Below are 13,667 nucleotides of genomic sequence, written 5' to 3' on the forward strand. Positions count from 1 at the left end.
AAACAAAAAGGAATTGCATGGAGGTGAGGTCACGTGAGGCATGCTGGTTTCTTTGCCCCAAACTGGCACACTGAGATGGTTGCGTTAGCAGGTGCATTGTCGTGGCGGCAGAACCAGTCCCCTCCCCATCTGCCACAAACCAGGCCTTTTTTTGTTGTACGCTATCTTTTCAGAATATCTAAATAGGAAGCTGGTTAACAGTCTGACCTGGTGAAATGAACTCCACATGTACTATCAGTCAACATTTTCTTCCCCTTTGGAAGTTGATAGATGCCCAGAATGAGATTTGTCATCAATTGACATTTCATTGTTTCTGTGGCATTTTTCCCAAGCAGAAAACAATATTTTACAGCTGCATACTGTTATTTTAAATCAGCCACCATAAAAAACCAGATCGGGTGAAACTGCTTTATGAAAAAATTCACTGTGACCTGAGAGAACCTTTTCAGGCAACACCACTGCGGGTACTTGGAGCCAGTTGCTTGATGCTTCCCTGGCAGGGAAAATGTGTGCTACAAAAGCTCCACCCAGTGGTGGCTTGTTTTTGTTTTTTTTTTGGGGGGGGGGTAGTAGGGAGATAACCCACTGTATGATCAGATTGGATTCACCTGAGGCTTAATCCATGTGTAGTTCCCCTTCACTTTTTTTTTAAACAGAGCAACTCTAAAATGTGTTAACAGGCAGATCAGCGATATTACATTTCAACCCCACTCATCTGCCATAATTGACTTCACTATGCTCTTTGTTTGATAATATGACTATCCCCATCCCTTCCTTGATAGCAGCACTTCTGCTGAGAGTTCTGTGTTACTCAGGAGCTCATCCAAACAAGGTGATCTTTACTCCCAGACCTAGTGATGTGCTTAAGGCCGGGGCTGAGACATAAGGGAGTGTAACAGCAAGTACTCTTCTTGCCCTGTCATTACAATGCTTGGCCCCACATCTTGATGGGCCCCGCTGCCACAGCATTTTGATATGGGTCCTCTGTGCACTTGTCTCTTGACTGTGTTTTCTGAGCAGTCTCTGATGATCTAATAAGCAAGGTAATCATGGGCTTGCTTGTGCTTACCTATGAATCTGTAGCATGCAATATTTTAACCCATCAAGTCTCTGATTCTAGGTCTGCCTGGCATCTGTCTCTCTCCTAACCCCACAGCACCTTTCTATAGAATCAAAGCTTTGTCTCAAATTTAAAGTCCCTGATAGGAGACAGAGACAGAAGGTATGTTTACTCATCTGTTAGTACATAAGCACAAGGAAGCCCCTGATTTTCTCACCAAAGCCCAAACTCACTGCCACTGAGGCTATTGCAATGCATAGTAACTGTGTGAGCCAGGAAAGAACTCCTCCCACAGGGTTTCCAAGTTGCTTAATCTTTACCAGAACAGATAGTGCCCTCTTTCTCCACAGATCTACTGGTGGTTTCGAACTGCTGACCTTTGGTAGGTTAGCAACCCAAGTTTAACTCACAGCACCACGCAGGTTCCCTTTCTCCACAGTTTGTCTGAAAATTGAATAATGGCAAAAACTATTGTTTCTTCTGCTGCCTAGAACCTCCCACCATGGTTCCCACGGGTAGCCCTTGTATCCCATACTGCACACTTAGCCAGTCTTTAACCCGGCGGTTCCATTTTAAATAGTGGAACTGCTGATTTTGTGCATTTTATATAATCTGTTTTTGACCATCAAACAAGATGATTAATTCCATTTTGCTTTTATTTGGCACCAGGCAGACAGTCTGGTTGATTGTAGTCAAAACTTGCTTAAACATTTGATTCTCATTTTCACGGTGTTCCCCACTACTCTGAGAGGTATTGGTATTTGAATGGCTGGTTTGTTTTTAAGGGAGGTAAATGGTGACATTTAAATATCTTTGGTGCAGTTGTGATTTCCTTCATCAAAGGGAAGGAAGTGTTCCAACTCCCCTGGGCGCTTAGATGGATCAGCAGTAAATGTGATTTGCAGGGTGAGCTAAAACCTGGCCTGGGGAAGAGCGCTGCTGGAGGGGTGCTGGTGGGGAAACCCCTGCTAGCCACAGAGGCTGGCGGCGTTGCCTCAGCCCTGCAAGTCGAAGAGAACACTCTGTAGCACATAAGCAGGGTCTGCGTGGTTGTGATTCTCTTTTTTCTTTTCTGTCACTGTCACTTTCTGGGTTGCTAAGCTTGTGGATTGATGTCTAACACTGCCCATTGTGTATTTGTGATTTGCGTTTTGTAATTAAGAGGAACAATGGGAGTCCATTGGGTCTCGTTATATATAATGGTTGGTTTAATTTGTTTCACTTCTATCTTGTTAATTGTAAATTGATCATTAAGATTTGAATTCTAATCTGTCACCAGGGCTGTGAGTATTGAGGCTAGAGCAATGATCCTGGTTTTAATCACTGATGATGAGAAACAAATTTTATAATTTTGGTACATATTGCAGTTCATATATTTTAACACTGTATTTTATGGTGTTATAAATATTGTTAAATGACTTTTAGTGTAGTTTTACTGTGTGGACTATAATGTATAAATTATATTACTGTGTTGGCAACAGTAGGTATCCAACTGTGTGAGCTTAATTGAAGTAAAGAACACAGACCCGGTTGAACTATTTTTCTCCCCTTGCATGTTCAGTTGTTGTTTGTGTGGGGTAGTACAGAAATTATATTCTACACGAGGACACTGATGTTGGCCTCTGCTAACTGTTACCAAAACATTCAACCAAAAATGAGAAGAATAAAACTTACAGCAGCATATTTTCTTCTAGAAAGCAATAGCCATTGAAATCCCAATTACAGTAGTAACAGAGTATCTTACGCTTCATGCAAATACAATTATACTCTATCACTGGTGTACAGAATTACAGAGAAAAGTTCGTGCTTTTGTAAAATTAGATTTTTGTATGAAAATGGATTATCCTTTACTTGACACTAGGAAAGTCATGTCACAAATGTAATCTCAAAACCAGAAGAGCATACTTGCATGTACTCCTTAAATTTAACAAACTACTCCTAGTTCTATGAACATATCATGGATTCTAGATAGATAAAGGATAATGTCTCTGCACACATACCAAATAACTATTGACCTTGCAAGTCATCAGATAATTGTAATTACATTATAAAGAAAGAAATACATATACACAATACTCCTCAGATATATCTACAAACCCGAAAAAAAATATTATTGAATAACACACTAATAGTACTATGTGCTTTACAAATAACATTTATATTTTTATGTATTGAAGTAATACATACTGAATATAGAGAATTGGGAAAATTCAAAGAAGAATTGAGGAATTAACCTTAACACCTAGAGATAACTGTGGCTGATTGTTGACCTGTATCATTTTTATCACGAGCCCAGGTGGTATAATTGTTTCACAGTGGACTGTGATCTGCATGGTCTGCAGTTTGAAACCTAGCAGCTCCTTCCATAAAGAGTGTCGGAAACCCACGGGGGTGAGGTAGCGGAGGGAGGAGGGGGCTATCACTGTAAGTCAGCATTGAATCGATGGCAGCGAGTTTGGTTTGGTTTGGTATGTGTAGGTAAATGTGTGTACATATACATTTATATGTAACTGAAATGATATTACATATCTAATTTTACATCCTGATTTTTCCATTTAATATCATCTAATGAGCATTTTCCATACCTTCATATGTTCTGAAAACAATTGTAATTGACTCATAGGTATGATAATAATTTGTTAGCTATGTAAGGTGTGTCCAATGTTTAACTCTTATGGATAGTGTAATCCTAGTACATAAATCTGAATTTCTGATCATTCTGTTAGTCAAAATGTATACAAAGAGAAAGCCAGTTCACAGACTGTGAACCTTTTACAGACTGTTACTGTAGATTACTCAAATACTACACGAAGTTCTGCTCATTATCTATGTACTCATATTGATGACATTGAAGATCAGGGCAGAGTCAACAGTTTGAAACACCAGCTGCTCCATGGGAGAAAGATGAGAGTTTCTACCCCCAATAAGAGTGACAGTCTCAGAAACCCACAGGAGCAGTTCTGTCCTGCTCCACTGGGTCACTGTGAGTAGGAATTGACTTGGTGGGAATGAGAGGAGGGGGAGGCAGGAAACAGCCAAGCCTCATATTTACCTTACCCAGAAAAGGAAATGAAGACATATCTGGTAGGGTTTAATGGAGGCGTTAATGTAAAGGATGGATTATGCTAACTGGCACAGAGTAGCCAAACAACAAATATTTGATTTTTAATTAAGTATCTGGTTTTACTTCTACTTATTGGTTGTAAACTGATCATTAACATTTGAATTCTAATCTGTCACCAGGGTTGTGAGTTTCATTTCATTGACTAATAATGAAATTGAATATGCTTAGGGCTTTGGATTTTTTTTTTGCCATTTGTGTGTCTTCCAACCTGAATATAATATGTTCATATTCTTGAATCAGAGTCAACTTGATAACAGTGAGTTTGGGTTTTGTACATTTATTTAAAACTGAGAGTTAGATGGTGGAAGGGTATTAGCACTTTATTTAATGATACTACTTTTAGCTTTGTTGGTCTAAATTTTTATAAATACTCTTCTTGTTCTTTGAAATTTATTTAACTATAAACTTTTTAATGCATTGATTATTTACTAAAAATACATTATTTGTCCACTGTAAAGATCAAAAAATATGGAAAAGGATAAATAAAGGGAAATCATTCCTAACCACCCAGAAATAATCAAATATTTTGTAATATATTAAAATTGTAAAGTAATCATACTCATTGATTATTCTATATGTGTTGATTTTTAATGTTTTTTGTTTCTTACCAATATGTCATATTTTAGGTCCATAAATAACAGCCATAAGCAATGATGACATCAAAATGGTACTTTGTCTATTATATATTATAGTCTATAATATAGGTGAGATAACGCATCTGTAATTGACAGAGTTCTAGATTGGGTGTCCAGAGGTTGGAATGAGGAGCAAACTACCTACGGAAACAATGCTACAATGAATAGTCTCACAAAACATATGATTTTTATAATGTAACTTTAATATTTTATATTACTAATTGATTTTTAGCTTTCACGTACATTTCATTTTAAAATTCCCTTTTTGCTTGTAACATACCTGAGAGCCTATAAATATTCTTCTGCATTTCATTCATAATCGATATGCTTACAGTATGCTTGTTTTCTTTTTAAATTTTAGTTTAGTGCATGATGTGATAGGAAATACCACTCTTGGAATAGTTCTAAATTAATAGTCTCTTCTACACACTGCCTTTGAGACATTTCTGATTTAGAGCTACCGTAAGACAGGGTAGAACTGCCCACGCGGGTGGCTGAGGCTGCAAATCCTTAAGGGGTCATCAGAAAGCCTCATCTTTCTCCAGTAGAACAGCTGATAAGTTTGAAGGTTAGCAGCCCAACTCTTTTGTATTATATGTAGTTTTGAAAGAAGTAATGTAAGTCAATATCAATAGTTTTTGATACATTTTAAATTTAGCTAAATTCTTATTAACTAGAGCAAATGTAGATTGAGTATTGAATGTAAATTTGAAAAGTAGATAACCTATGCCTGTGTATGATCTATTAAGAAAGACAGGCATGGAGCCTGAGTCAGAGGCATAAATTATAAACTAATATATGCATAAAGGCTAGAGGTAGTTCCAAAAATATGCTAACATATTGAGAACAGGGAAATAATGAATCAGGGCAAGCTTCCTTGAGATTGCACTTGATCCTATTAAAAACAAAATTAGGAAGGAGGTGAATGACAGTGAAAGATTATTCAAGACATGTAAAGTATCTTGGTCCTTGAAATGAAAAACTGGGGAGGTACAATTTCCCTTTGCAAATCCAAATCCTCTCCAGATGACCAGGAAAAAAGCACTCTTATTTCACCATGGGAGGAATCCTTGCTTTGAGACAAATAATTATGTCAAGAGTCTTACTTAATTTTTGTCAAACCATTTTATTAGGACATATTCCAGAAACCATACCATTCAGTAATTCAGTCATATCAAGAAGTGTTGCACAATCACTGCCATAATCAGTTTCAGAACATTTCCTTCCTTTTGTACTCCTGGACATTAACTCCCTATTACATTTCCATCTCACCTGCTGTACCCTCTAGAAACTCTTCATTTAGTTATTGTCTCTACAGATTCACCCACCCTGAGTTTCATATACTGGAAAACAGAAAAATACATAATAGAAAGTCAAAAGTCTACTACTAACAATAAAAAATTAAAACGATAGGCCCCAGTTTGGAAAAACAAAATATTAAAAACTGAATCAAGCTCAAAAGTGTGTCAAAGGGAGATCAAATGATAAGGCTTTAACCATTCAAGTCATAGAGTTTTCTTTCTTTTTTTTTACATTTTATTAGGGACTCATACAACTCTTATCACAATCCATACATATACATACATCAGTTGTATAAAGCACATCCATACATTCCCTGCCCCAATCATTCTCAAAGCATTTGCTCTCCACTCAAGCCCCTTGCATCAGGTCCTCTTTTTTTTCCCCTCCCTCCCCTTTCCCCCCTCCCTCATGTGCCCCTGGTAATTTATACATCGCTATTTTGTCATATCTTGCCCTATCCAGATTCTCCCTTCCCCCCCTTCTCTGCTGTCCCTCTCCCAGGAAAGAAGTCACACGTGGATCCCTGCAATCAGTTCCCCCTCTCCAACCCACTCGCCCTCCACTCTCCCAGGATCGCCCCTCACACCTTTGGTCCTGAAGGTATCATCCACCCTGGATTCCCTGTGCCTCCAGCCCTCATATGTATCAGTGTACAACCTCTGCCCTATCCAGCCCTGCAAGGTAGAATTCGGATCATGGTAGTTGGGGGGAGGAAGCATCCAGGATCTGGGGGAAAGCTGTGTTCTTCATCGGTACTACCTCGCACCCTAATTAACCCATCTCCTCTCCTAAACCCCTCTATGAGGGGATCTCCATTGGCCGACACTTGGGCCTTGGGTCTCCACTCTGCACTTCCCCCTTCATTTAATATGGTATGTATATGTATATATATATATACACACACACACATATATATATACACAGAGTTTTCATTTTAATCTACTTTAATCATCTCTACAATGCTCCCTATCTGATAACCAGGCTATTCCCATCCCTCAATTATGGTCAGAGGGAAATCACTGGAGGCTTATTTCATGTGTAGATCCTATAAATGTATTGTGGGCATCCACTGTCATTCATAGCCTTCTGCAAGCCAGAATTTCACAATTTAAGTGTTAATACCATTCCCTCCTTTGGATTTGGATTATATTATTTACAATTCTTGGGTCACACATGTTGGTGTGCTTCTTCCATGTGGGCTTAGCTGATGTCTCACTTAAATGGCAGCTTGTTTGAAAACAAGCCTTTAAGATTATAGATGCTGTTCTTTCTGATAGTTGGGCACCATTTAATTTCTTCACCACACTTTTCTGTAGCACCCATATCTTCCATGTGTCCTTCATGAGGCAAGTATCAAGCAGGGCCATGTAACAGATTGGAGCAAGGGTTAACTGTGAGCCCCAAATCCATTCCTACTATATCTGTCTGCCTCTGATTCATCTAAGAGACTTTTGTGCTTTTGTATCAGAGGACTTTATTGATCATCTCCCTGATGCATAAAGTCCTTCTTTTTATAGTGTCATTGATTTTAGCTCATGGTAATATGTTTAAAATACAATTGAGAAACAGAGATGAAACAAGTATAGGCAAATGAATACATTGGAATACATGGATTATTGACTTGTACAGATGATAACCTTATGTGACTGGATACTCTTTACACACAATGTGGGAGTTGATGGTCAGCCAAAACTTATAATAATATTCACTAACAATATCATACCCAGGCCTGCCAGAATAATACATATCTTAGTAAAGCAAGTAGTGCCTTAAAGTAGTAAGTAAATGGTAGACCGCCTATCGACAGTTAAATACTCTTGATAAAGCTGTCTTCTGCTTCTTCACACACCATGTAGTTTCAACCCTAAATCTTCAGGCTACAGGTGTGTTTGTGGAAGAGCCAAGTTCACCTAGTATCATATCACCCCCATCTGGCGTGGCCTTTAGAGTATTTTGTGTGCTTCGAAGATCCAGGGTTCAATGTCCCAGTAGTCTATGGCACATGGCTTGGGTCCGCAGGGTCTGTACAGAAACTCAGATGAGTATGGATTGTTATAAGAGTTGTAAGAGCCCCCAATAAAATGATTTAATTTTTAAAAATAATAAAATTTTTAAACAGCAAAAGAAAAATTCAAACCAATGTGCCCAATAAGGAGCATGATATTAGGCACCCTCTCCCCTTGGGGTTTGTATAAATATTGTTAGTCATTGTTTTCCCACTAGGAGGTTGTTCCTTCCCCTTTACCTACCAACAGAAATGCACTTGTCTTCTCCCAGATGTGTATGTTCCCTGTCCCCCCTCTTGACTTGATTTTTCCCATTACTACCACTTACCATTTCTGGTTGAAATGTCAGCAGGTTTGGGGGGACCTCATCACATTTGTGCATGGCAGCCACTAAATGGTCATCTTAGCTTGAAAATCTGATCCTAGTTAAAGTGAAGTCTCCTCTGTCAGATTGGTTTTGAAGATAAGCATATGGAGTGGATAGTATATGTTTCATGGGCACTAGTCAGGCTCTCTACTTAGTTGGTTAGTGGATTGCATGGCTTGAAAGCATGAGTTTCCCTTAATCTTATTGTGTATCCTTATGGAAGTGCACTTATATAATATTTGTCCTTTTGTGGTTGACTAACTTTATTCAGCATAATGATTTCTAGATCCCTCCATGTCATGTTTCATGGTGGCATCACTTTTTTCAGGGATGCATAGTATTCCATAGTGTGTATATATGGAAGTATTTTTATTCGTACTTCTATTGATGGGAATTTGGGGTGTTTCCAACTTCTTGTGATTGTGAACTGTGCTATTAAGAGTCTGTCTAGGACTGGTGCTACTATATGGCTGTCATCTTAGGGTGCCTCTTCAAGAGTTTTACTTTAAAAGCAGGCAGCAAACTTCTAACATTAAGCAGGTAACTATGTATATTATAATATGAGAAGATTTTATTTTTCAGGTTTCAGCTCTAACCAATAAGTAGAACACGAGGAGACCCTGGCAGTGAGAATAACCAAAACCAAAATCATAGCAACCCTATAGGACAGATTTTAATAAAAAGGACAGATAGCTTTTGATTTTCAAATTCTAAAACTTGAGCGAATCATTCAAGACACTATTATTTCCTGAGGGACATTAGCTATCACCAAAGAAGATATCCGTGATCCCAGATGACATATGCAAAGACAGAAGATGGAGGGGATGTAGTGGAAGAAAGTGAAAATGGTCTAAGTGCCTGTGGCAGGTGGTACATGTATCTTAAGCAAGTTTACTGCTTTCAGAATTCCAGGAGAGTGAAAAATTGGAAGGTAGTGTGGGACCAAACTTCAGGCTTGTATCCCCACTCCATATAAGCAGGTTCTTCCTCTACCCAGAAGCCCAAGGGTTTTCTCTCCCAAAAGAATAAACCAGCAAATTCTGAGGGTAGCTTCCCCATTCTCATATTCCCCCCAAATCCTAGACTGCTGGGGAAAATAGTTGTATATGACAAGCAGAAACTGGGGAGTTGTTCTATTGAGAAATAAGGGTTGTCCAAAAGGAAAAAAATACTGTGGTGAAGTGAAGCTACTTGTCTTTATAACTCCCACCCAGTGATTGGGTGGGAGCAAACAGCTAAGTATAGAGGACTCTTAACTCATGGATTGGAACCTTCTGCCATTCCTCTGGGTATGTGAGACATCTCAGAAGCAGGAATAGGGAATTCCATGATCATCAAGAAAGTAGAGCTACCAGTGGAGATCCTTACCTAAAGGGGTGGAGGCAGTAGGCACCAAAGACTGCACCCTGCTGAGACTACTAGACAGAGCAGAGGAGCGGTGCTGCGATCACATGGCAGAGTGATAGGCTCCTGGCTTGGAAGGCTGAGGACCAGAGGGAGACTTGGCTGCTGTTTGAGATGAGGCATTGGACAGAAGACTGTATCCTTACTGTTTCCCGATACTAATTTATAGTAGCCTATTAACTTCCATAAGAAACCCCTATAATCTGAAATATTGTCAATAAGTTCTGTATAATCATCGCAAAGGATTATAGACCCCATCAGAGAAGTAGAGTGAGTGGGAGGAATGGTTTGCGTCATGACTAGATTCAAAAAGGATGGGTGGTGGAGGCATGTTTGACCTCTGCCTTGTGGCAACCAGCCTTAAGGTGCTGTGGCATTGGATTCTTTCTCCTCCTTTGTGGAGCTAGAGGAGGACAGATGTGGGCTCTACACCATTTTTTCCATTATAAATACTGCTATTTAGAATCTCCCCTTGGAAGTGATAGCTTCCTACTCAGTCACCCTCTACTAAAGCCCACTTGTTTTGTACTCAGGTGCAAATGCAATCGTAGTACACCTGATCAGTGGGATAATAATACACCAAGTAGTAGTATAGCAAGGAGCAATATTTACTGTATATACTCGAGTATAAGCCAAGCTTTTCAGAACATTTAAAAAATTATTTTATTGGGGGCTTGTACAACTCTTATCACAATTAATACATCCATCCATTAAGTCAAACACATTTATACATTTGTTGTTATCATCATTCTCAAAACATTTGCTTTCTACTTGAGCCCTTGCTATCACATCCTCATTTTCCCCCCTCCCTCCCTGCCCCCACCCCATGAACCCTTGACAATTTATAAATTATTATAATTTTATCATGTCTTACACTGTCCAACATCTCCCTTCACCCATTTTTCTGTTGCCCATCCCCCAGGGAGGGGATTATATGTAGATCCTTGTGATCGGTTCCCCCTTTTTACCTCACCTGCCTTCCACCCTCCCAGTATCACCATTCTCACCCACCACTAGTCCTAAAGGGTTCATCTGCCCTGGATTCCCTGTGTTTCCAGTTCCTATCTGTACCAGTGTACATCCTCTGGTCTAGCCAGATTTGTAAGGTAGATTTGGGATCATGATAGTGGGGGGGAGGAGAAGCATTTAGGAACTTGAGGAAAGTTGTGTGTTTCATCGTTGCTACACTGCACCCTGACTAGCTGGTCTCCTCCCTGGGACTCTTCCATAAGGGGATGTCCAGTTGCCTACAGATGGGCTTTGGGTCCCCACTCCGCAATCCCCCTTATTCACAATGATAGATTTTTTTGTTCTTTGATGGTTGATACTGATCCCTTCTACCATTTGGGATCATTCAACACCTTCTTAATGCAGTTTTTGTTGTAGATTAGGTACCTCAGCTTATATTCGGGTCAACTTTTACTTGAATATATATGGTACATAGCTGTTATAATGTAAGTGCATTTGATGATTTTGCCTAAACTGTGGTATATTTGTAATTATATTGACAAGATGGAGATGGAGGAAAAGGAATGGAACATGTAAAAGAGTTTAATTTTATCTCCCATTTTAACTTTTTCATCGATAGAACCAGAGATAGCAGTGTAAGCATGTTTATCAATGTGGATGTCAATAGCAGAGTAAATCAATTTTTAAAAATTAAAAGCAGTTGTTGTGTTTAGCTGGTTTAGGAGTCAGAGGGTTGAGGATCGCTGTTTGCTTTTAACAAAGTGTCATCAAGTTCAGCTCAAGTCCGTAACTACCATCACACTAATTCTGACTGATAATGACCACAAGACTGTAAATCTTTACAGCGACAGATTGCTTCATCTTTCTCCCTCGCACTGGCTGGTGTGTTGGAACTGTTGACCTTGCAGAGAACGGCACAGTGCTAATCCCACGGCATCACCAAGGGCATCTTACACTGACTAGGTTAATTCAGAGGACTATCTCTCTGTTAGAGAAATTAATCCAAAGGTTGCTCATTTAGTAATTTGGTGACTGTTTTGGTTTTTTTTCTCTTTTTTCTTAATCCTAACCCTATGGTGACTGGTTTTTAATAAGTCTTTAGTAAGTATTAGTTATATGAATGATTGCCGTTAAAGGGAGGGGATTTGAACATTATCACTTGTGTGGTTTTCCATGGAAATGCCATCGCTCTTGGAATAAGTTGCTATTTAGTATTTCATACTTTACTCATCCCATTAACCCCAATGCTGTTGACTTAATTTTGACTCGTAACAATCCTATGTGACAGAGTAGAACGGCCCATGTGTTTGACAAGACTTTGATTTTTATGGAAGCTGACTGCCATTCTTTCTCCCACAAAGCAGGTAGAAGGCTTGAACACTGACCGTTCAGTAGCAGTCAAGCACTTTAACCACTATATCACCACCTAGTATTATTGTATTTCATTTCTCTAAGACCTGAATCCCTACAATCCACATAGGCGTCTATTAAACATTTTTTAATTTCTGAAATTTTTTCTTTTCCATGAAATAATATTTGTTTTACAGTTATGATTAAGCATGGAATTTAGAATAATGTTAAGGATGTATAGTAAATAAGTTCTAGTATTTAAAAAACTTTATCAACTATCATTTTTGTATTTTCACCTCTCTAGATGTGAACTTGCTCAGCTCAACCAAGAAAAAATATACACAAATGACAAACTGGCAAAGTTACAGAAGAGAAATGATGAACTGGAGAAACAGTGTGTTCAGCATGGGAGAGTCCATGAGATGATGAAGCAAAGGTAATAAAGGTTTAATAATTAGCAAATTTGCCATAAGTTGAAAATGTTTTGTTTCACGTACTGTTCCTGAGGAACAGATACAATTTATGCTTATTATGCTACTCAAGGGAGGTGTGCAAAATCTTACTGCCTTTATTTTGTTTGTGTATGCTTTCTGAATTTAACATTGTTCTTAAGGTCCAGAGAGGAGCGTGTGAAAAACTGTACTATTCTTTAAAGGTATAGACTCAGATTTAATATAAAATATTATAGGGAAGTTGCTAATATTATATTATGGAGGAATTTTTTAACTTTTCTTTTAGAAATTTAACCAACCCAAGTTGAGCTCCAAGGCAAACTCCTGTAAAGGGAGGTTTGCAGTCTTATACGTGCACTCCAGAAGATACATTTATGACCTTATGAATCTGTAACAGATTTCTTAGACACAATCATGAATATGCATTAAGGCAAGGTTATGATTCTTGATAGTAGATGGCTCATCAGACCCATCACTTTCAAATGTCTTCTGGAGTTGGATTGATGATATCTTCCTGGTGACTTTTGCTTTCTTAACCAAAGTACTTTTGTTCTGGGATAACCTGAAGGTGATGACTATTCTTTCTGTGAATGTTCAGCAGGACAAGTCTGGCCAAAACTGATATTCACTTGTTCTAGTAGGATATAACTGATATTCACTTGTTGTAGTAGGATGCTTTCCCTGGAGGAAAACAGAAAACAGCTAAAAAAAAAAAAAAAAAGGTATTAGGAAAGTACAGGTTCGTTATGGGGGAATTGATGAGGTATATTCCTACATCCAGCAATGAAAAGTCATATCCTAGGTGTAAGTTCCTTGGGAAAGCTGTGGCATTTATAACATTACACAGGGATACGCAGGTTGGGAGTGGTCTCAGAACCTAGGCTTTATGTGCTTTTTGTAAGATGAGATATGCACTTGGCTCAAGTACCGTGGGTAAAATATCTTATTAGAGGTTGAATGAGCATTGCTAGAGTCAGAATTTGCCTTTAAATCCTTTG

At 38.7% G+C, this 13,667-nt stretch overlaps 1 protein-coding gene across 1 annotated transcript in view; it reads left to right on the forward strand.

Annotated features, from left to right (window-relative positions):
* The window catches only part of SDCCAG8 (SHH signaling and ciliogenesis regulator SDCCAG8), a 300,672-nt gene that overhangs the window by 206,709 nt on the left and 80,296 nt on the right, over positions 1 to 13,667 (forward strand). Inside the window, exon 16 of the mRNA XM_075531174.1 lies at positions 12,522 to 12,653. Coding sequence (XP_075387289.1) covers positions 12,522 to 12,653 — 132 coding nt within the window. The remainder of the gene's footprint in view (positions 1 to 12,521; positions 12,654 to 13,667) is intronic.

The sequence above is a fragment of the Tenrec ecaudatus genome, chromosome 1, assembly GCF_050624435.1.
Source record: "Tenrec ecaudatus isolate mTenEca1 chromosome 1, mTenEca1.hap1, whole genome shotgun sequence".
Classification (NCBI taxonomy): Eukaryota; Metazoa; Chordata; class Mammalia; order Afrosoricida; family Tenrecidae; genus Tenrec; species Tenrec ecaudatus.